Below are 25,032 nucleotides of genomic sequence, written 5' to 3'. Positions count from 1 at the left end.
GGGTTTTTTTACATAATTTGCTCAAGCAGCACATGCCTGGCATATAGCAATGTTTCAGTCTAGTTTCCAAAATAATGAGCAAGATTATAAATGTAAGAATCAAGTTTTGTTTGTTATGAATTTCATTTTCTTCTCTGTCAACCCAGAAGTTTTTACAAAGACCACTTATTTGAATCTTTTTATATTCACCTGTGGATTTATTAGTATAAAATCTTTTAATTAGAAGACTACAAATTGTAACAGTTACAATTCAGTCAGAATACAATTTTCCCCTTGACTCAAGAGCCAGTACAAGGGATGTTTTCAGCACTAAAGGACAGTTTCTGCAAAATCAAAGACAGAATTAATTTAATATTAATTAAGATAATACTAATATTTAACATAATGTTTCAATTTAATAGCTAAAATTTAATACAAAGACTCAGACATCTTCAGAACTTCAAAAAAACCCATACTATAGTGTGTTAATAAATATGCATTGAAAGATTCTAAAATTAGTAAGAACTAAATGACAGAACTGAAAAATGAGATATGTTTACATTCAAAACCATCTTATTTCTAGCTTTTAAGCAGCATTTCAGATCAAGTTAAAAAATGCTGCCTTTTTGGGTACGTTTACAACCTTATTCAATTAATGTCTATTGAAAGGCATCTCTGAGAATTTGTTTCAAAAGCTAAAACTTGAGTCTTATCTGGAAAAGAATGGCAGCATAAAACCGAGGATGGAAATGCAGTTAAAAATTTAAAATTCTTAGTGCATATCAAAACATAAAAGCTGCATGTTCCACTCTCCTTTAAACTGACAGGCACGTGTGGCTTGTGAAATGTACCTGATCCAGTCTGGAGACTGGTGTGCTACCTATGGGGGAAGTGTACTGTTGTGAAATGACACATTACCAGGGAAGCAGTAGAACATTTCCTTTCCATGGCTACATTCCTGGGGATGCAAGACAGTCATAGCAAACCCAACTGTCATCACTAGCACACCGAGAGCAAGAATCATGCAGGACAGGAGGTTATCTGAGTGGTTCCATCGCTCTTTGGACAGCCTTAGATAACACGCTGTTGGGATGATAAAAACAAGTGGGGTAGCACTCAGAACTCCCTGTGTGTGGGAAACAATAGAAAAAAACCCTCATGAGCATGAATATTTAGATGCAGAGAACAAAACTCGAAATTTCTAAATGGCTGTGATCAGATTAATGCTACAGTAATGCCAGAGAGTAGAGGCCTCTTCCAGGATTGCTACGTGGAAGACTTTAATTTTAAATCACAAATAACTTGAAAAAATATCTGCAAAATGATTTGAAATATTTCAGATTTACTTTAATGTTCTTGCATTGCTGATATGGAATAATAATTTTTGTTCCAATCCACAGAAGAATGTAGATCAAATACTGCCTTAAAAGAAAAAAGTAGAAACATTATGGATCCATTCAAAAATTCTGATAAATTTTGTGTTAATTACTTGATTATTTTGACTGTTCTATGGAAGTGAAGCTCCCTTTGAGAGAGTAGAACTCCCCTCCTATTAGAAGTTCAGGTCCTTATAAAATGCTCTCTCAGATAGGGACAGATAAGAAGACCTGCTTAATAACATTTTATAGTTTTTAAATTATGCAAAGCCATTGCATAATTGAAGTATGTTACATGCCAAAAAAGATTATTTTTATGCAGAAATTTTGAACATTTAGTTTTACAAACTCAGTGAACATTATGTTTCAACTTAATTATTGAGATAGTAATCCAGTCTGCTGAATAACTTCACATCACTATTTGTACAATCTCTAGTGTATTTTTATGGTAGCAGCCAGTGAAAGTGATCAGCACAGACATCAAAAATTGGTACACAAAGTATCTTCTTCATAAAAACCAAGACTATTAAGTATGTGAAGCAAAACAAACCAGCATCCCATTGTAAGAACAATACAGCAAAGTCTGTGGACCCTTGAACTGCTGCAGGAATAAATCTTTTCCCTGGGAAATTACCACAGGACAAACACAATTGCTTGTGTTTTGTTTTAAAACAGAAAGCAGAGGAAAGCAAGCAGAGTCAGAGAAATAGCAGCAAATGCTGTTTGGTGAAGGGGCAAAAGACAGCTCTTCTACTGGACAGAAAGCCTGCTGAGAAGACAGGTCATCTTTCATTCACATCTAAAGACTCTGCCTATTCATTTTTCGTTACTGGTGGATACCAAGACTGAACAATCTTTTTAAGTGTAATGTTCATGTCCAATAAATACATACAGCTATTGTCAAATTCTCTCTTAAAACAGAAAAAAACCCACCACCCCTCAAGACATGAGCTACCCATGCAAACTCCTGGCTATCAACTTCCATTTGTAGCTAAATCAAAGTACCAGCTTGACTACCAAGTAATTGCTTAGACCTCTCTGGGTAAAGATACTGCATTGATTAAATATTTTCTTTTGAGTGATTATTTCTAAAAAAATTAATTCCAAATAGGAACCACACACTTATGCTACAAAGAATCACTGGCAGTTGTCTGATGAAAATTTATTCCAACAGATTATACAATGTAATAAGTGTAAAACAGATACTAGGTTCATTGTAACAGTATTTGGCTATTTGGCTGGAATAGGCATGTGTGTATATAAGCACACATTAAAATAGTTCCATTGGTGTTTATACACACGGGTAAATTTTCCATATTTGCAAGGGGAAAAGATGGAAAAGAAATGTTCATCGGAAGCAGGGATTAGAGAAAGAAATGCTAGATGTACTCCTACAATACAGTGAAGTATATTAGTGATTTACTCTGCCATTTAAATACATGTTGTAAGTTATAGCCTCTTGTCATATCTCCAAAACTGCTCTAAATGCCCCCCCAGCCATATGAACTTTACTTACAAAACTTCCCTCCTCCTTCAATTATCCAACTTTGAAGCAGTGAATAATTACTTTTTTCCTAACATTTCTACTGACTACTATGTTGAATTATGTAAGATTTTCAGTAGAGCTGTGAATTTTTCAGAGTTTTGTTCTAAAAAGAGGGGTTTATTAAATTAGAGAGTATACAGGTTCACTTACATTCAGCTCTAAAACTATTCCAAGGCAATCATACATTAGGGATACACCAGTGGCCACGGCAATGATAACTACTGTCACAGCAATATGGCAAACTGTTGAGAGGTTCCCATGGAAAAACACATTGGCAATTACCTGAAACAGAACCACAATTTAAAACCTTGATTTTCTTCTTCATGTTAATGAACAGCTTATTCCAAATCTTCTAACATCAGGAAACTAAAAGAATGAGTGAGAATACACTGACTGAACTTCAACTATTTTGCTTCAAGAAAGCATCTTCATCTACTTCCAGAAAAAATTTGCAACAAATAATGATAATATTGCAGAACACTTGCAAGACTGACTTAATTACACTCGCAGGATTTAGGGTATATTAAACTTCTCATTTGCCAACTACAGAGTAAAAATCACTTTAAATTATTTATTGAACAGATGGATTTCCTCAGTTGAGATACTTTCACAAAGCAACACTAGGAAGCATAATAATTATGCAATTTTAAGCTAATCTCAATGTAACAACAGTGACATTTATGCTAAGCTTGGAATTTTAAGCAACCCTGATAAAGTAATTTTTAGTATAATACTGAATAGTATTATAATAAATGCAAAACAAAATTCTATTGACAGAATCAGTGCCTCTCACTCATTGCACGCCATGGGATAGGACATGCTGACACTTATTACAGCTCAACCAGTGACTCTGGCTGTAATATGTATTAATAAAATGAGAATACTATTAATAGATATGAACATTATCACAGGGAGAATATAAAAAATTCTTACCTCTCTGGTCACAAAACATTCAAGGGGGAAGGTCAGAATTACAGTAATTCCATAACAAAACCTCCCAAATGTAGCAAGGTTGTCATCTCTACAGTAGTTTTCAAATATATCTCCTGAGGTATAGCAAAATACCAGTTAGTTTGAACTTGATGTCTTTTGCCTATTTACAAATTGAAGCATAAGTTACTGGAGTAATTGAGATTTTGTGATCCTGTCTCCTGACTGTGGTTACCCTCCCAAATTACATCCAGGAGGAAATTACACCCTATCTTGCTAGTGGCACTGTTTTTATTTCAAGTAGCATTTATTTTGCAAAACTATTTTGACATTTATACACACTAGAGCTTGTCATCTGTTACCTTCCCCTTAACACAGATTTTGTAAAAGATACCGGTGTTTGTTAAAAAGTGACAAAATCAGAAAGAAAGCTTTTATATAAAGGATAAATTTCCTTTAGAAAATGTAATTCCTAGAACAAAAAGGAAGATCACAGAGTTATATCTGCAGAACTGCATTTTCCTGATAGAACCAAATAATCATAGCTGCTAACCTGAAGTGATGAATTTCAAATATTCTTACCCTGAATGCCCATTATAAACATGGATTATCACCTAGCACATCTTACACCTAACAGTAAAAGCACTGCATGAGAATTCAGATCATCATCTTGCTTAGAGTTTACCACAAAGAAACTGGAATAATCTCTGTGGCACAAGAGACACTGCAAGAGAGTGATCAGATTATCTGTCAGGTCTTTTCTACATGACTACTCTACAGTCTTTTGATTTGCTACTTTTAGGATCACTGGCAATGGCGATGAAGAAGCAGTAAGGTGCACTTTAGAGAAACCAGCAAAAAGATTTTGACAGGCAAAACAGAAGGTAAGATGGAACCCACTCACAGCAGAATCATATGCTGAGAAATATCTGCAGTCAGAGCTTTCTATACTTGAAACAGCTCAACCAGTTTTCACTTACTCTAGCTACAGCTGCACCTAAGACAGTAAGTTATTCTGCATAAACAAGACTGGAGTCAGGGAAAAAGGACTGATCACCCACTAACCCCTATCCTACAACTCCTCTGTTCTCAATTGCATGCTGCTCATCAAGGAAAGAAAAAGCTTTGAAGATGTCTCTTACTACTTGGAACAGCACTATCAAAAACCAGAAAATCTGCTTGCTTATGAGATTTTTTTTTCCTGAAGAAGCTAATGCACAGAACAAATTTATGACTTGTTCTTCTGAAAGCATCTTTTCCATTTTAACAAAACTATGATAAATAGTATGATGTAACATTCATTATATATATATATTTACACATATATGTATATTCCTATACACAGAGAGGTGGCAGTAGGATTAGTTACAGCAGAACAGCTATTGTAAAGATAGGAAATATCTGTAAGTCAGAGCTAGGATGCTGTATTAGCACAGACAGGAAAAGGTACAGGAGAGATACAAATATGTACCAGTCACCCTACATAAAAATTAAGGCAATTTCTGTTCTTACTCCTCTCTGCTAGTGGACCATGTGGCTAAATTATGGAAGTAATTCCTTGAGAAGTATGGTGGTTATAACATAATTACAATTAGAGGGATCAAGCAGTTTACCTTCTGTATATCCTGTAAAAGTCATATATCCACATGAAGCAAACACTACACTGATAAGAGCAGCAAGTGAGACAGACACATGCGTGACTCGAGACCAGTTCTTTAATGAGGGTTCTTCCAGAGATCCATATATTAAAAAGCTGTTATGGTTGCAGATGAATGCTGAAACACAGGTAAATGTAAGAATTAATGTATGAATTACTGCATATATGCAGTAAAATAAGTTCATGGAGTTTATATTCCAAGGTAGGAGAGACTAAGGACAGTTTGAATCCACTCATCATTAATACAAACATTAATCCTGCAACCAGTGGCAAAGATAAATGGCTCGAAGTTTTATTTGATTTGATGAAGGCTTATACTCATCTGGAGCTGATTCTGATTACATCACCTCATACTGCCATGCCATTTCCCACCTTCCCCACCTCCATTCCATCTCTATATTTCCTCTTCCTGCTCTACTTATGCTTAAGAACCCAAGTGCAGTTCTAATAATTATTTAAATCCACAGAGCCATTTGCTAATTTCAGACTTCTTATGACATCCATTTTAGTCAGCAGCAAGCACTGGGAGGCTTCAGATTACCACCAGTGTTATGAAGGAGCAATATGCCAGATCCTCCATACAGAAATGGATTTTAAAATTAGTATAATGGAGGTGAATTCAGACTCACCTGAATGGTTCATTTTGAGAAACAGAAAGAAACAGGCACTCTCAAGCAAATGTGTGCACTGCAGTCTAAGATTCTTTTTTTAGGGGTTATACAAGACCGTGCAGAACGATCACAGCCTCCTCAATTTATCAGTCAGACTGACCCATATTAGTGCAGGTGTTTTAAGATGACTAGGACACTTGAGCTGGATTCATCTGCCATGTCACTATCTCTGCTACAGTGGCAAGAGCTTCCAGGGCCAGATGGGCAGTGGACAGGGATTATTCTTAAACCATAACAATTAAGTTAACCTAATAATGACTCAAAGCCAACTTCATTTTTTTTCTAAAAGAGCTTAACATGAATATAAAAATATGCAATATATACGCCCAAAGTATTAGTTTCTTACAGTTGATATGAAAAACAAAAATAAAATTAAAAAAAAAAAAAAAAAAAAAAAAAAAAGAATTACTTACCAAATGACATCACCCCAATGGCTTGTATTGCATTTGGTTTTGCAAATACCCATGCATTTTCTGATTTAGGTCTAAAACAGATATTTGTTTCACTGATTATCCTCTTTTCAATATCATTAAAAGAAAAAAAATTTAAAATACTAACATGCTATACATAGCATGTATATTTAAAATACTAACAACGTCCTATACTAGAGAACTGCTAGTCAGATCTCCAGAACTCTCTGAAGGAGCCACAGTGTCCATCAACAGCAAGTTGAAACTAGGGAGGTATCCTTCTCACCTCATTTTGATTAAAATCTTTCTATAACCAGCCTTTGCAGACAAAAAAGCCAGCCTGTTTCACAGTGACCAGTTTGGTAAATAAACTCTTCAAGTCATCATATTCCATGAAAACAGCAACAGCGAAGGTGAAAGCTGTTACCAATTCTGACTAAATCTCAACCCAAGAAAGTCAATTTCTTCCTTTGAATTTGAACATGTAATCCATGTAGTCTAGAAATACTTTTCTCCTAGACCACAAATCAAGATAGGCAGTTTGCCCTTCTTTAAACCTGGTTCCAAATACTCCTTAAAGTAAAGAGATTCTGCTAGTTCCCAAAGGAGTGGTAAAATAAAGTGTAAGAGTGTATACGGAGATGTCTATAATCAGGCAAAAATGTTACTTCCCTCTCACTTGCTCCTCTAAGATATGCCTACGATTTTGGACCTCTGGTAATTGTAATTCTTAGAGGAGGATGAGAGAAAACCATCAGCAAACTGTGTAAAAAGACATCTGATTCATGAACTTGCATGAAGGAAAGAAGAAACAAACCATCCTTTTCCATAACTATAATTAGCAAAAGATATCAGATGAAATTCATAAGCCATTATAATTGTAATATTAAGACACAAAAAAAGGAACAGTACAGAGAAATCTGCTCTTAAGAGACTGGCTGCTTTTACCTTTGATTGCTCTGTTTTTATTTCAAGGGAAAGCTGCTGTCACCTGAGGCCTTAGCTGCTATTTTCCTACTGCCCTAGAAAGCAGTACAGCATTGATGTGAGCTCTGTGAAGGTAACAATGGCACCTTTGTCTCTCCCTCTATCTGGTAATAACCAGTTTTGACAGCTATAATGGCAGATGCTATGCAAGGTTTATTGCTTTCAAATGTTTAGACCACAACCCCACCCCCTAAAAAGAAATAAATAAACAAAACAAACAAAAACAAACGAACAAAAAGCAAGACAAGGAAGATTTTGTTGGTTTGCCCTTTAGAATTAGCTTATTATTTCTAGAGAGCTCAAATAGTCAGTCCTTCCATTATTATATTAGAAAACCCCACAGATTTGCATCATCCAGTACACATTCAGTTCAGCCTTAGAGAACCCTTTCAGCTTTTAAGCTGTCATTGCTAAGCTGAACTTCAAAGTGAACAGAACCTAAACATCAAAATAAAGTTCAGCTCTTTGCCTTATATGCAGTATATTGTCTTGACTACTGTAAAATAATGCTTCTAGTCTTATTCAGCTGAACATAGCCCTCCTAAAATATTCTCCAACTCATCACATAGATTTAACAAATGGATGAAACAGAAATATCTGGCATTTGTCTTGTGAATAAGATTTCCAACCTGCTGCAGCTGCTGTAGTTTTTTATAGAGAGTATCCTCCCTCAGCTTGATGCAACTGATTTTAAATCACTATAAATGGCTGTGGAAAATTCGTAATTTTTAATGTATTGTTTTATAGGAAAACATCCGTATCTGTTTGGAAAAAAATAATCAACAACATGACAAAATAAAAAAAGAACACAGAAAGCCAACATTACAACTGCCACATTCTCTATCCACTAGAGGTCAGCTTTGATATCAAACAGAATGACAATTTGGTATTATCCTTTGACAACATATTTTGTGAAAGTTTCCTTAACCCCCTTTATGTTAATAATTAACACTTAATAGCACTTATAATACCATATAAACCAAAATATTTTTAAATGCTCAGAATTAAAGAATGCTTTTGTCTGAAACACATTTGATTTCTTTGAAAATGGTTCATCCTGTGCAACAGTATAGTTCTATCATAAACTCCTATCAATAGGGATTAAAAAAACTGAACATAGAAAGTACATGCATTTCAGGTGAAACATTTTACATAAAGTGACTAAATAATGAATTAAATAAAATAATTTTAAAAAATAATCACAAGAGCCATTTTTCCCCTATTAGTATTAGATTATGCCCTAGCAATATGCAACAGATAAAAATATAGCTTTGCTTTATGGATGAATGGCAAATCAGATTAGAAACATTATTTGGAGGAAAAAAAATCCAAAAGAACAAAATCCTGCTCATTTAGCAGCATAAGAAGATAAATTCCACCCATGTTAGTTGCAGAACACAGGAAAAAATTCAGAGCCATGATTTGAGCACTACTAGAAGTTTGAAATGTCATACACTGCACATTGCTATACTTGATATATGCAACAGTAAGTCTTATATTGCTGCATGTGTTTCAAAAAACATTTTCATACCTTGGGAATAGAAGTATCTCACAGAGATGTGATCCATGAACTAAGAAGTGAAAGCAACACAGTAAAGAATTCCATTTCTGAGTGTTTGAAACTAACAGTCAACAGCTCCAGAGTTTTGACCATATCAACAACAAATCAACCCCAAGTCTGGTCTGCAGGACATACAGACTTAAGCAAAGCTCCTGGAAAAAACTTTCACCCTTTTCCTGAAAAAGGGTGTAGGTGACATGGAAGTGTCTATATAAAGTAGACTTCAGACAGGGAGATAAAGTTTTATCAGGAAACAGTAGTTACTAGCTAATGAAGAGCCATATAGTGAGTAACCAGTTAAAATAACTCACAAGGCAAAGGGCACCTGATGGAAATACCAAAAGTCAAGGTTAAGATACACACAGGTTCATATAAATACATGCATCTCTGTAGGCAGATGCATACACAGGTTGAAAAAGTCTGTCACAAGAACACCAGGTAGCACTATAGCTGTTCTTTTTCAATCGTCCTGATGCTGTTCAAGATTAATTTATTTCATTTTGAGAGAGGGCCCTTGGTTCTGACCAGTTCAACCTACATTCCTGTTAGGAATTGCTATGTGAAGATTTTAACAGCTGATCATACAAGAATAGCCCTAGATGTGAATATCCGTGAGTGATGAAAACAGGTAGCCTACTGCTCCTTACTTGGTGAATAAAAACACTGGCATGAACACAAAGTACTTTTCATGCTAGAGAAAGAGAAGTAGTTAGATGAAACAGAACAAAAATTAACAGAAGAAATACATTTGTGATGCTTAACTCATTTCTTGAGAGCTGTACTATCACTTGTAGTAGAAGTTGTAAAACAAGGTAAAAGCTGAGAAGTAATATATCAGACAGAATAAAGTCTCAGCTGAAAGTAAATCAACAGCAGGAACGGTCTGTAGGAAGTGAAGCTTAGTGGTGTGGAAAACCTAGAGGTTAAGAAAATAAGACTGCTCAGTCTTCAGTATACTTAAGGGAAAGTAGGGCACAATAAACATGTTAGTGAGTTTAAAAATGTTTCAAAAATATTCATTTTTATCTACATAAGAGCAGAGGAAAATGAAAATAACAAACGAATCAGGAAAAAGATAAGACCTTCTAATGGGGTAAAAGGAATTTCACATCCAGATCATGAGTAAGAGCTGGGTAAACTTGTTTGGCAGTTTAGAAGAGTGCATCTTCTACTCCTTGTAAAACATAACAGCAAAATTTTCCCCATCTGAAGACCCATGCTATCTTTTCCATCAGTTTTGTAGAAATGCTGCCAAATGTAACACAGCAGCAGAGTGCATCGTAAGCAAAACATCTTTAAGGAGTGCAGAAGAAATATATGCCTCCAATCTCTACCCAGCTTGCAGGTATGAAACACAGCCTGAAAAAAAACCCAAATAAGCTGATTTCTCTAGAAGAAGCAAATTCCTATGTTTATCAGGGGATCTACATGTCGGAATGAGCAAAAGATTTCCATTATTTTGGATTTAAGATCAGTGCCAAATGACCAAGTTTAGGACGAAAACAGCATTTATCAAAATAATCCAGAAACACATGGCAGATTAATTCAGGTTTAATTTAATGATTTAGACTCTTAGGAAATTCACTGTAAAATTTTAATTCAATTCTATCCTAAGGTAAGACACCTTTTAAGTTATTCTTTAAACTTTCAGAGTGTAAAGATACTGAAAAAGTTTATAGGGCCGGATATAATTTCAATCAATATACTGGAAAGAAAATGAGGAGTGCTCACAGCAGCCTTGAATTTTATATCATTCTAGGTCATCTTGGTTGTGAAAGAACATAGATGAGGCAACGTTATCCCCACTAGTCACAGCTGCATTGCTCCTCTTTTTTCCCTGATGAACTACTTAGCAGTCCCGTAAATATGCAGTAGCTTAGTTTTATTTTTTTAATTTCATCACACACTAAAGTTCATCTTTGCTTACTATTGGATTATTTATATGAAGGAAAGAATCAGCTTTCTTCTTTCAAGCTACTTTTCTACACACTTGGTCTTTCATCCCTGTGATCAGCTGCCATTGAGTAATTCTCACATCCTATTTATGTGTGGCAAATGCTCTTGAAGTTTTTTCCTAGAGATTCATGTATTATGCAGACACTGACATCATGTCATTCTTCCCAAAAGAACACCAAATTAAAATGATCCATCTTTTTAAGCTACATAAAATTCTGCTTTTTACAGCAGTGAATGTTAGTTTCAGATTTGAAGCACGAATTTATTTTAGGCAGGATTAACATACTGTACATTTACAGCCTGATAGAATTCTAACCCATTGGTTTTAATCATAGTAGAAAAATACCCAGCTATAAGCAGGTGGAAACAAAATAAAAATTGGATCATCAACAAATTTTTGTCTGCAGGTTCATTATATATATATATGTATATATATATATATACATATATATATATATCCTTCAGGCAATAATAATCAAATGTATGAAATTAACAAAAGCACAACTGAAAAAAACCCCAAATACCTTAGGTTCAGATTTTTCTTAAGAAGTACGAAATTATACCAAATCATCTCTCTTTTTCTCTTTTTTTTTTTTTTTTGCCCAGAGTGTCAACTAGAGAATAATATTCTAATGTCCCTGGACAACCTGCTCTACTACCAAAGCAACTAAAATAATAATAATAATAATAATAATAATAATAATAATAATAATAATAATAATAATAATAATAATAATAGTAATAATAATAATAATAATAATAATAATAATAATAATAAAGCAACAGTCCAAAGACTTATAATTGATGTTTTTCATCCTACAGTTTTGAGTACATCAAACCATTAAAAGCAGAAATAAGTTTGCTTTTTCCCTGGTGGTCTAAAAAATTGCAGAAGGTTTCTAGGAGAGACAATATTTTCTGTTGTCCAAATAATAGAGATAATTTTCAACTACAACAGAGACTGCATTAAAGAAAGAAATCAGGTTTATCATCCCCAGGTCGTCTTCTTGTATCTCTCAAAGGGAAGCAATCTTTGGTTGCAAGAGACCTTCAAGATCATTCAGTCAAGCCTTTGACCAACACTGTAAGTTCACCACTAAACCATGTCCCTTTCAAATAAAAGCATCATCCGTAACAGAAAGCACAAAATGTGCAGTTAGCACATGCATGCTGGAGAATAGGGTGAAAAAAAATCATCATGATTATGTTGATACATGGAGAAATTATCTGCTAAAGTAATACTCACTTCTATCCTGATAAATTCTACAGTTATGCAGGAGAAAATGGTTTCATAAGAAAAAGGCAGGGGAAAACAAGAAAAAAAACCCCAAAACAACCCCAGCTTCATGAGAACGGAGTAAAAGGAAGGAAAGACTGCAAAGTTCTGCAAAGTAGGGCTTGGTGCTTCTGCAAACCCAAGGCACATCCACAGTATCATGCTAATTTCCAAGGAGGTAAACATCAAATTATGTTAAATAAACAGAATCATGGGAAACCCCAGAAGATGCAGTAGAAAGGGTCTTCAAGACACTTTGCAGTCAAGATATATCAGTCTTTTTTCTCTGGTTTTCAATGAGAATATCACATGTAGTTGGGGCACTTTAATTTACTGAGAACTGAAGGCAGCTATTGAGAATGACCAGTAGCAGAGAAAATGGCAGGAACACTTAAGGAACTGTGTTCTTTTAGACTACAGAGGGGATCATGAAAGGGGAACAAGTTACAGCTCTTTACAGGTGTTTTTTAAGGGTTCAAAAAGCAATGAACAGTTTGCTGTCCATATCCACTGTGGTTAGCCCAAGAAGCAATCAGCATGACATACAACACACATTTAGGAAGAATTCATAAGAAATGGATTGCTAAGAACTTGAATGGGAAATTACAGAATTGCCAAGAGCAAACCAGACAATCATTTGTCATCAGTGATGGGCACGCAATTAGTTCTGCCATGTAACAACTGTAGGATTTAAATATTCTCTCTTGGCCTGGTAAACACTTTATCTGGGATTGTACAAATTATTTTCCTGTATAACAGATCCAAGAACTTCACTACATAATCATAATTTTTTAAAATCTCCTTGAAAACTCCAACTTCTATTTTATTTTAAGAAGGATTTGCAGTAAATGCATTCTTTATTTTACTACAATGGAACACATATTGAAATGTATTAGTGTTCTTTGTTATCATTGCAGAAAAGCAAGATGGCATGCCATCATACCATTAACAAAATACTAGATGGTTTTAATCATTAACATATATGTAAAATACAAATAGTAAAAATAGACATTGATAGAATGCAGTTGAGGAAAAAAATTCTGACTAAGAGTTTTCGAACTTGTTAGATGCACTTTTGAAAACAAGAAGTGCAAACACAAAACTGGAAAGACAAAAAAGTCTGAAGAATTAAAAAGTAAAACCTCAAGATTTATACAACACTCAGCATTCTTTATCATAAGAAAAAAATGAAGCAACACATTCCATATTTTTCAGTGCATCACAACTGCTGAGAAGAAATGCTACCATAGTAGCAAGTTAATAAGTAATCATTATATATAGCTTCTTTCTTGACAGGGTATTTTGAGGCTACCTTTTCCAATACTCCTTGAACACAGTATTCAAAACATGCTGTCTCACAGTGTTCCTAGTGCGTAATTTTTATGGATGATAGACAATATCTGGTACAATTTTAGAAAGTGCTATTCCTGCCATCTTCCTAGTATTATACTAGGAATTAGTATTAAACTAGTATTAAACTATTAAATTACGTGTAACTGCTGAAACAACACGGTGGAAGAATCCACTTCTTATAGAAACATTAGAAACACTTTATAAAAATACCCTAACACATGAAAAAGTACATTCAGAAATAGCTTGTAATCTTCATTAATAAATCTTCACATCATTTAAATGATAAAAAGGGGTAAAGCAGAGCTAGGACATAAAGGAATATAATAGATGCATAGCACTTTCTTGCAATATAATTATAAAAATAGTGCCACAACACACAGTCATGCATACTAAAATGTCTAGAACAGTCCAGTTTTCAATATTACATACTACCTTGAGAGTATGAGTGCTGGAAAGCAGTTTTGTATACTTATACTGTTGTTTTCCCAGGTTTTTATTATGTGTTTTCATTTTTAAATGTATTAATATTTAAAATAAATATTCCTAAGATACTATATATTTTAAGATTGTAAATATAGCCATCTGACAATAATGGACAAAATTAAAGATTCTCAGTTCTCAAATGACAGACAACCTCACATGCCCATTCACAACCCACCTGCTATTAGACATCTCACCTGAATTTCCAATTAAGCTGTCATTTTTTGAGACTTTTTCTAACTTTACTTATGTGCAATAGAACAAAATAAAGCCAATTGTTTAGCAGTTCATTTTGCATTGCTGCTAATACAGATTTATTTTTCATTTATCCATCTCTTTAAAAACAGCCATGTTCCAAAACTGTGCAGATACATGCAAGAATTAAATAACAGATTACATATAACCAAAAACTATTTTTGTGGCAAGTGTCAGAATACTTACACTTGTGGACCCAATGCTACTGCTCTCACCATCACAATAACCAGGATGACAATGGTTAAAATCAGAGAAATAAGAGATACCTGGTAAAGGTAAAAAACCATGACTTCAGTCAGTATGCTTGATGAAAGACTGTCCTCCTAGCATAAAAATGTACCTTTTTTCCCTGAAGAATAATTATGAGTCAAATGAAGTCCTAAATACCACATAAAATATCCATAATTAGCAAGCTTGTCTTATAAAATAATCTTTTTTACTTACTAGCCAGTTGTGACTATTTGTATAATTTTATGTGATATTGCTATTTAAACATTTCAAGGTCAGGTCTACATCACCCTGTGCTTTACAAGATTTGAGTTTTACTAGCAGCAGATGGGAAAATTCCAGTGACTCATATGTAGACTAAATTTTTGCTTAAACAAGTTTTCTGATATTTCTGGGGACAGAAGACAGTCTGAACTGGTAAAATATTTAACATTGTCTAGCTATATGTGATTGAGTTTAAATACATTAAGTTCTGACTGGCACTGATTTTCTAATAGCATATAAAAAAGTGAACCAAAAACCAGCTGCTGTTGTAATTTACCTTTGCCAGTTTTGATATGTCTCGATATAAAGATATAGGCAAGGTAAAGATGATGGTGGTAAGAAGAATAATGAAGTGACGGTCAGTAAGCACATTTTCCGGTGCAACTAAAGCAAAAAGAAAGTATTTTATTTCTCTAGGAGACTGACATAAGGAACAGGTTAGTTACATTTGAAAGGCTAGCAGTAACAAACTCTGATTTTGACAAGGCTTTTATCTACTTTAAGCTAAGTATCACTGAAATAAAGACTAAGCATAAACTAACCATGAGGAAGCAACAGAGTATGTGTAAAATCACAAGAATTCTGCGAATTTAAACCAAATGCAAAACTAATTGAATATATTATATCAAAATGTGAAGTCTGGCATTTCTACACGTAGATGAATATAAAACATTTGATCATGCATTGGTCAATGTTGTCAGACTGCAAAAAAACCATACTACTTCTTTCTGATATTTACTCTTGAGGATTTTTGACACTGTGTGTTGCATCAATTACTGTGTTGTTGGAGACATGCAAATCCTTAAAGAACATGCCTAAGTTGTTCTTAAGTAGATTAATTTTGAGGGTTTTTTTAAAGCACCTTCTTTCCTGCTGTGAGCTGTCTTCTCCTTGTAAAATAGAGATTACCATGTGATGGCAAAGTTAGAATATTCCCTCCAATCAGTAGGATTTGTTTGTATAAATATATATGGTGCATTTTTCAAGCCAATGACAAAAAATATCTCAGATAAAGACTGGGAGGAGAAAGGATTGAGGACAGCCCTGAGGAGAAGGACTTGGGGATGATGGCAGACCAGAAGCTTAACATGAGCTATTAATGTGTGCTTGCAGCCCAGAAAGCCAATCCATGGCCTCGGCTGCATCAAAAGAAGCCAAGACAGAAGTTGACGAAGGTGATTCTGGCTCTCTGCTCTGCTCTTGTGAGACCCCACCTGGAGTACTGTGTCCAGTTCTGGAGTCCCCAACACAGAAAGGACACAGAGCTCTTTGAGTATGTACAGAAAATAATCTGCAAGCTGGAGCACCTCCCCTATGAAGACAGGCTGAGGAAGCTGGGGTTGTTCAGCCTAGAGAAGAGCAAGTTCCAAGGTGACCTGATCACAGCTTCCCAGCATCTGAAGGGGGTCTACAATAAAGCTGGGGTAGGGCTTTTTACACGGGTGTGTCCTGAGAGGACAAGGGGCAATGGTTTCAAACTTGAAGAGGGAAGATTTAGGCTAGACATTAGGAAAAAAATCTTTCCTGGGAGAGCGGTGAGACAGTGGAACAGATTGCCCATGGAAGCTGAAACTGCCCCGTCCCTGAATGTATTCAAGGCCAGGTTGGATGGGGCCTTGAGCAACCTGATCAATTGGGAGGTGCCCCTGCCCATGCAGGGTGTGTGGAACTAGATGAACTTTAAGGTTCCTTCAAACTGTAGTCATTCTGTGATTCAGCCAGACTGCCATGAATCATGGATTGAATGAAAGCTTGCTAAATAATTATGACTGGAAAGAGACCAGCAATTGACACAAAGTGTTGTGTTCAGTTCCCTCTAGTTCTTTGGGAGATTATGCTTTCTAACCACTTCCCAAGCAGGCATTCTACCACACAAGTGAAGTAACATGACATGCTGACTGTTCCTCCTATTATATAGGTTGTATTGTATATGAATTATGAGATATTCACCCTCACTATCAACCTGATCATGTATTCATAGTAGAACATAGTGTGATGTTAAAATGGCATCCACATCTTGCAGGCTTCACCTGCTGAAAATTATAGTCCTCCTGTGAAAATCAAATATTCCATGCAAATACTAATTTCCACTTCATTGCAGACATGTTATTTCTAGTTATTTCTAGTTTAATTTGCCAGTGAATAGTTTTTTTTAACTTGGATGGCTTTGTGAAAAGAGGGTGGCAAACACGCCACAAATTTCTCCTCTGACTCTGCTGGGAAAGCTTAAAGCAGAGAAACAGTAAAAAGTATATGAGTTAAATTATTAAAGCATGACATTTGGTTTTGGAGTGAATATCTAGCAGAACTGAAAGTTACTAATGCCATTCATTAACAGCTCTTACAGATTAAACATTAAATCTTTATATTATTTGCTAGCCAGTCAGAGTTATTCACTAGATAAGGTGCAGTTTCAGTATATAAGTTATTATTGTAGAAAATACCTAAAAAAGAGGACAAAATATGATGACTTTGTAAATCTGCTGTGGAAGACTCCTATTTGCTTAGCATTTCATTGAAGCATGTGGTCTCTTCACTGACGCCAAGTTCAATGATAACCAAGGACTAGGATTCATACTTTTTATTTCAGGAAGACTTATTAAAAACAAAACAAAACAAAAACACATAAAACCACTTATAAAAATAATACAAATATCCTCCAAGTCCTTAACTTGAACTATATTGAAGAGTAAACCAGAAGCAAAGTTAGCACATAGTATTTCAGACTGACACAGGATGCTAATCCCTTAAGATTTATGCTATATTCCTATCTGATACATTTTCTCCATTCTAAATTGTTTAAATGCATCTTACCTCCAGGAATTCTCTGAAAAACTTTAGTTACAGTGTCTCCTGTTATTATGTTGTAACTAATCATAGCTTAAAAAAAACAAATTTTTTGTTAGTACAAGTCAAATATGAAATATTTGATAAAACATTTAATACACTGATTTTATAGACTTCAGGATTATATGCACCTATATATACACCATATGAATCCTGGCTAGCACTACCAATGTCTAATTTTCAGGTTTTAAAGAAATTAAAAGACTCTTAAATGTTCATTTTTTTCTTTCTCTCTCTCTTTTTTTTTTTTTTTTTTTTTTTAAATACAGGTACAACCTAAGGAAGAATCTGGTCCAATAAGCAATGCTGTTACACGGACTTGACATATAAGATTACTTCAGAAGAGTAAAAGTTGCTTTTAAAAATTACTTGTTTCCAGCACTAACTCTTTGTCAAGTTTATTTTCAAATTCTTGTTTCTGTTTAGTAAAGTTCCTTTGTTAGTCTAATAAATAGTCCTGTAATCAAATGCATAGGACTTTCAAGCTAATGTAAAAAGTTAGCACAGAAAGGAGAAAATAGATGAAGAGAAGCAAATCTGGATTTCCATTCCTTCCTCTCATTAATACGAAGTGTAACCTTAACATTCATATTTAATTCCTACTCTACACCAGAAGTGTGTATTTGTGTGCATATGCGTGTATACATACAACCAAAATATATTTATATACTCATTTGGTCTTCATCATTTAGACAGATTACACATAGGTATTAACCTTAACTAATGTTTAAGTATTCACTGTTGTAAAACTGTAAGTCATTGACACTACTTATTTAAAGAAATTCAAGCACATATTAATGCGTAAGTAGTTCCATGGAAAGGACAGATCTCTGTTATCTTTTCAGTCAACCTATGCAACATTTTTACCTGCAGTAACAGTTAACTGATTCTCTTAAAATCTCAGCTACCTCTAATAAACTCTGACTGATTATTCCCAAAGCAGGAATTTTGATCTGGGACTGTGGTGATTGAATCCAGACTCTTGGTACCTCAAGTCACCACCTCTTGCAGTACCGTGTGTGAGATATCAAGCTTATTTAAGATTTATGTTACTTCTGCAGAGAACAGATTCAGAATATCACTTTATTTAAACTTTGAGTCTAATTAATTCCTGCATGATAATACCTGTTTGTTCTTTTACTATTTCTTCCTCCAAAGTGGTATGACTGCCAATTACCCAGTAGGTCTTAAAAAGCTTAACTTATGCTTTTGAGGAGTAGTGTCCCCACAGAACATTCAAGTGAGATCTGATCATGGCTCTTCCAATAACAGTAATACTATATCTTTGGGAAAATAATGAATTCATTATGCTCCTAAAGACACATTTTCATTTTGTTTCAGGCATATCAAATTTGTGCTCTTGCTACTCACTCTGGAACAGAATTTCATCTTTGTTGTTTCTCATGGATACTTTTGTCATTAATTTGTAAGTGTGTGATCACTAACTTCTCTGCTATTACATTTCACTTTATTTCTGTAATTCTGGTCCTCTGGTTAATTAAATTCTTCCTAAGTCATTCTTCTGAACACACTAAATAATTCTTAATTTTCCTTTTTTTATATTAGGAAAGATACACATACAGTATATGCCGTACAGAGTTCTTATTACTTAACCAGGGAAAGAATAGGGTAATGTGAAAAAGCTTGTTATCTATAAAACTTAGTAACTTATGTTTCACTCGATCTTACCAATAAATGGATAAAAAAATTGAAGAGTTGAAAGAATTAGATAACCTACAAGACCGTATGTTTTTCTGACCAGCTCTTGATAGGTGTTGGTATTGGAGAGGTTTCCTCCTTTGATCAGTAATATAATGGAATAATCTGTTAAAATATAAAATTACTATTAAAGACAGTATAAAGCACCCCATGGTTAGGTGCTGCTCATCTTTTTCAGTCCTTAAGAAAAAAAATCTGTAAGAAGTAAAATAGTGGCACTGGGAAAAGCAGAGATGAGAAAACTCAGAAGGGATCTCAACCGACTGAAACCAAGAGTTACAGGCTCATGCTGGAAGGAAGTTCCAGCTTTTCCAATTAGGGATGGCAGAAATACTCATTTTCATTGTCTTCCAGTATGGTAAAGGTAATGAGAACTATCATGAGCACCAAAAAAGAATAAAACTGGATTAATAATGCAGAGAGCTCCTGAATGGACTGAACATTTGCTTATATTCTGAAAGGGGGTAAAATGTGAGGATGGCCTGTGTCACAGTGCTAGAACTCTTAACCACTTTACTCAGCTATTTATCTGAGGTTGTGAAAAATAAAGCCTGGTTAGCATTTTGTATCTTCTCTATTGTTTAGAAAAAAATATTTTAAACATTTTTATTGGATACTTTCAAAACAAAACATGCATGAACTGGATCTGTAAAACCATGTGTGTGACTGAAGATAAACCTGATTTCACAGACAGTATTACTCTCAGACTGAACCTCACCTTTTTTATGAAGAACAGTTCAAAATGTTGCTGTTATGTCAAGCTATGCTTAATATTCATTTGACAACCACAGGATTTTCCAGTCCAGATTAGTTACAGCCCCTACCTTAGTAGAGATGACTTGACAAATAGCAGATAGACCTCATCTATTCATCATGTGGCTTTTACTTAGTTTGTAATCTATGCAGTTAACAGTGAATTCCTGTGAACAGTATTGGTGTTTGTTATCTTCTGGAAACAATTAAAATTATGAAATCTTCAGTCTTTAGGAGAGGAGATTTCTACAGTGTGTTAATGGGAAAGTCAATCCGGTGATTCCCATGAGTACGTGCAATTCTTACTCAAGTCTTTGAGAAAATTCTCCTTTGATGCTAATATATTTACTTATGTTTAATTTTTTTGCTTATGTTTATTTATTTTTCAAAACTTCCCTTTTTGACGGTAAATCCTTTTTTTCTAGATGATGATAGTTAAAATATTAAAAATAAAAGTATAATCAAAAGTTTATGTTCTGCTGTGTATTTTTAAAAACTGATATCCAACCTACTCAAGGATCTGTCTTTTAATCAGGGTAAAAGTGTAAAACAGTGATTAACAGGCACAAGTAAGAGCTATTCTTCCAAGTGCCAACTTAACCTAGTCTAAGACAAAATGCATACAAAAAGCAGCATTATATGTTATAAAGTATAATTCTCTGCTTTTACTAATCTGCTCGAGGGATTAGTGAGGTAAGGAAAAATATTGTAATTTTTATTGCCACACATGTACTCCTTTAAGCTATCATGAAGCTCAAAAACAGCTAAACATTGAAAGACTAATTTTCACTTTACAACAGAAACTGCTTCTAGAGTACCTGTGATATAGGCAACAGCAAATAAAAGCAGTACTCCTAGTGGAAAACCAGCTTCCTTCAATGAATATGGCAATCCTGTAAATAAGAAAATGAGAGATTATAGAAGAACCTTCCAAATTACTTATCTGTGACAACAAAACTAAAGAAATAACCCGATTGTTTTAAATATTAACAATCTCCCAAATTGGGCCAGCATGCTTAATAACTTCAGAAGGTTCATTTTTAGCAAAATGTCACTTATATGTAAAGCTCAGACAGCATCTGCCTAACTATTTCTCTGTGGTCATTATGGCAAAAGAGGCTGTAGAGTATCTACCACTGAGATGTGATCTCAGCTGGACACATTTTCACATAATAAGTAAATAAAACTAGGAAAAATCTCCATGAACGGCAGAAGAAATCAAGACAACAGTGTTATTCTCCAAACTGGATAGTCATGCATATACAAACAAGGCTGAACACAGGTTAAGAATGTACACTTACCTATAATACCTGATCCTATGATAGAGTTGATAATGTTAAGTCCAGCTGATGCCATATCACTGTTCCCTACTTTATTCTTGGGCTTACTAACAAGAGCTGTTTGGTCATCTGTTTCTACCTATTTCAGGAAGAAAATAATTACATTACACATGAGAAAACTAGGTGAGAAGGAAGACTTTACACATACATAAATTAGTCTATTCAAGATTTTAAAAAATTGTCATGCGCTCAAATTTGTAAAGTTAATTTGATAACCAATTTTTTTTTTTTTTTTAGTGAGAAATCAAAGGGGCATTAGGCATCTAATGCCTTTAAAAGTCCAACCCATAATCTTCTGTAACTAATTCTCTGAAAAAAAATAACTGGAAGGACAAAAATACATATAAATTCAGAGGAAGGCTGTTAAACGATGGGCTTTTTAGACATATTCCAAAGGCAAAAACATGAATCAAGTACTTTTGAAATTTTTTGGGCTAAACGACTGGACACTAAAAATAAGTTATTGAATCAGAGAATGAATTAATAGTAACTAACACAGTATGCCAGCCTCTTTTAGGTTAGATATTAGAAGAAAACTCTTCACTGAAGGGATAATTAAACAGTGGAACAGGCTGCCCAGGGAGGTGGTTGAATCACCATCAGTGGAGGTGCTTAAAAGATGTATAGATTTGGTGCCTAGGAACACAGTTTAAGCACTGGACTTGTTAGAGTTAGGTTAATGGTTGGTAGGGTTAGCTAATGGTTGATAAGTTAGGTTGTGGTTGGATTTTATTACCTGAAAGGTCTCTTCCAACCAGAACAACTCTGTGATTCAATTTAAGGTTTTATCCAGCATTTTAAGTATTTGTGTAATCCAATGGTTTAGCTCATTATGAATAATAGTTAATGACACTAATGAAACTGGCTAGTACCAGAAAGTTTCTGTGGGAACGTCTAGTAAAAACCAAAGTTCAAAGCACAATCTGCAGCCAGTGGCTTAAAAAATCAAAGTTCTTATCTTCAAAAAAGAATTCTTCGTAAGCATAAAGTAGTTCTGACCTTAGATCACCATTCTTCTGCCAGAGAACATTTCAGAATCATTCATTAGAAGGTGAGTATTTTAATGTAATTCAGAAGAGGAGCATACGTTTAATGAAGAAAATACTCGACTGTATTCTATAAAAGTAAAACTTATATACTTACCATTAAAATAAAAACACTATTTCATGGGTGCAAGTCTTTAACATACATAGCAGGTAGTACAAACTCAGATGCTTGTCACTAATACTTCTGGAAAAAAAATTAAGTGACTGATAAATCTAAGCCATCTGTAGATAGTGGCATAAGATGACAAGCATAAGAGTGCCTCAAGGAGGGATACATATTGGCACCTTTAATCCTTAAGTGGAATTAACATAGGAATAACAGTACTAGCTAAATTCAAAGCCTGGTATAGTCTGGTACTCCTTTTCTGACAGTGGCCTTGAAAGGTGCCCAAGGAAGAGTGTAAGTACATGAAGAACAGTTGGCAAATAACTTTCCTGTCCCAGCTTTTCTAAGTTTGCATATGCAGACTTCCCAAAGCAGATGCAATCTTGGTTCATCGCATCCCTTCATAGGTTGCTCCTTGAATTAATCCTTTTTTTGAAGACACGTTTATTTTTTAGCATGTACAATGTCCCGTGGCAATGAGTTCCATATCCAAATTATACATCATGTGAAAAAACAAGTATTTCTCTTTGATTTGCATCTACCATTAAGAAATCCCACTTGGTGTCCCAACAAATGAACCACCGCTTCCTTATTATCTTCATATGCAGTGTTACAGGCAAAATTCTCTCACCTGTTTCTCATCTTAACAGGTGTTGCATTTTATTTCACCACTGATTTAAGCAGCAGGAGCACCAGCGTCACTCTCTCCTGAAATTTTAGTGCTTTCTGCCATTTAGAGCAAAGTGCGTGACATTGCACTGACCTAGAACAATCCAGTTCCCTCTTGGTGGTTGTCACAAGAAAATAAGCAAAACGTGCTCTGTTCAGGTCAGAGACTACGATGAACCCTGGCCATTTCCACACTTAAAGAAAACACATTTGAACTCGCAAAAAGGTCCGGAAAGGACAAGAGAAATTGTGACACAGGTGAAATGGCTCCTGTGTCAAGACCTATGCTCTTGAGGGTTCACTTGGACTGCAGACAGGTGACCCAATGCTTGCTGGGGGGGCTGCAAAAGAGGTAACTGGGGTAACTTTGCTTCTCATAAGGTCCTCTCACAGGGATGGGCTTCAAGCCATGAGACAACCTGGAGCACCCAATTTGATAGCATCAGGCCCACCAGGAGATAGGGTACACTAGTTCTGGTCCTCAAACAAGACTGAATTATAGCCATGCCAAGCAGCCAGTTCCCCTACCTCAACAGAGTAGGGTCCCTCAAAATTGCCTTTTTTTTATTATTTCTTCTTTTTTTTTTTTTTTTTTTTTTTCCCCTTCCTTCCCTGCGTGGTACCTAGAAGTCTCCCTCCCTCATGCGAATTATGGGGCCACCCAGCAGAGCTCAAAAAGCAGTAGCTGTTACGGTCCGGTCGCCAGCGCTGCAGGGGAGCCGGGCAGAAGCGCCTACCCGCCCGCATCGCTTCCCGCAGCGGGTCGGTATGAAGCCCGCCCAAACCGGCCACGGTGCCTCTCAAACGCCCGAAGCCCCCGTCCCCTCCTGGCGACGGACGGGCCGAGGATAGTAAAGAGAAGTCAGGTGAATGGCGGCGGGCTCGCTCAGCCGCGAAGAGCTTCCCTCCATCCCTGCCTCATCCATCCCTGCCGCCGCCGAACTCAACCCCGCCCGGTACCTGGTGAGCAGCGGCCGGCAGAGGCTCCAGCCCGGCCCGCTCCATCGCCGGCTGCTGCGGAGGAGGCGCGGTGCGTCCCTCACAGCGCCGCTGAGCTGCTGCCGGCTGCCCCGAGAGAGGCGGGGGAGGGAGCGGAGGGGCGCGGCGGGAGGGGAAGGGCGCGGGCTCCTTTCAGACGGGGTCGGACGGGTCCCACGGCACCTCCCCGGGTTTTTGAAAGGCATGAGCTTATGGGCCTGGCTCGCCCGAGACCTGTCTGTCACTGTGTCTGCCCAGACACCTCCTGAGAGGGAGTCAGGTGCTGGTAAGAGTGCCGGAGCCTCCCGCGGGCTGCCGGGCGCTGCCTCAGGGCTGTGAAGTGAAGGCTCGGAGCGCCCTGGCGTGAGGGGGGAGGCGGCTCCTGCGGTCAGGTGATTCCTTCGAAACTTTCCAGAAAGCAACCGCTTCTGCCTTGTATTTATGAGACCCCAAATTTACAAAATACTTGTCTGTCCTGAGTGCACGAGGAAAACTTTCTCTGTGGGCTGCATTGGGAAAACCGGCTCCGATGTCCCAGTTGCTCATTTGTTGTTTCTTTTCAATATCGGTGTTATTTACAAAGCCATAGTACTGCAGTCATCGTTTTTTCTCCTCAGGGTAATTAAGAGATGCAGAATTGCAGTG

At 35.9% G+C, this 25,032-nt stretch overlaps 1 protein-coding gene across 1 annotated transcript; it reads right to left on the bottom strand.

The window, feature by feature from the left end:
• Positions 1-165: 165 nt before the first annotated feature.
• On the bottom strand, positions 166-24,675 carry SLC38A11 (solute carrier family 38 member 11). The gene is made up of 12 exons (XM_071747496.1): positions 24,370-24,675; positions 21,550-21,667; positions 21,067-21,141; positions 19,466-19,600; positions 17,744-17,809; positions 15,207-15,313; positions 14,624-14,703; positions 6,573-6,643; positions 5,445-5,606; positions 3,835-3,947; positions 3,052-3,183; positions 166-1,105 (listed from the first exon to the last, which is right to left on the bottom strand). Exons 1-12 carry the CDS (start codon positions 24,412-24,414, stop codon positions 860-862), a joined length of 1,350 nt encoding a protein of 449 aa, XP_071603597.1. The 5' UTR covers positions 24,415-24,675; the 3' UTR covers positions 166-859.
• Between the last annotated feature and the right edge of the window lie 357 nt (positions 24,676-25,032).

This window comes from Heliangelus exortis, chromosome 6, assembly GCF_036169615.1.
Source record: "Heliangelus exortis chromosome 6, bHelExo1.hap1, whole genome shotgun sequence".
Taxonomy (NCBI): Eukaryota; Metazoa; Chordata; class Aves; order Apodiformes; family Trochilidae; genus Heliangelus; species Heliangelus exortis.
This window is presented reverse-complemented; position numbering and strand designations above follow the sequence as displayed.

Bases quoted from the DNA above. Each gene is read 5' to 3' on its own strand.
- SLC38A11 (XM_071747496.1), bottom strand. From the start codon at position 24,414: ATGGAGCGGGCCGGGCTGGAGCCTCTGCCGGCCGCTGCTCACCAG. The intron at 21,668-24,369 runs GTACCGGGCGGG...TTCCTGAAATAG, and splicing joins TGCCGGCCGCTGCTCACCAG to GTAGAAACAGATGACCAAAC. The intron at 1,106-3,051 runs GTAAGTGAACCT...TCCCACACACAG, and splicing joins GAATAGTTTTAGAGCTGAAT to GGAGTTCTGAGTGCTACCCC.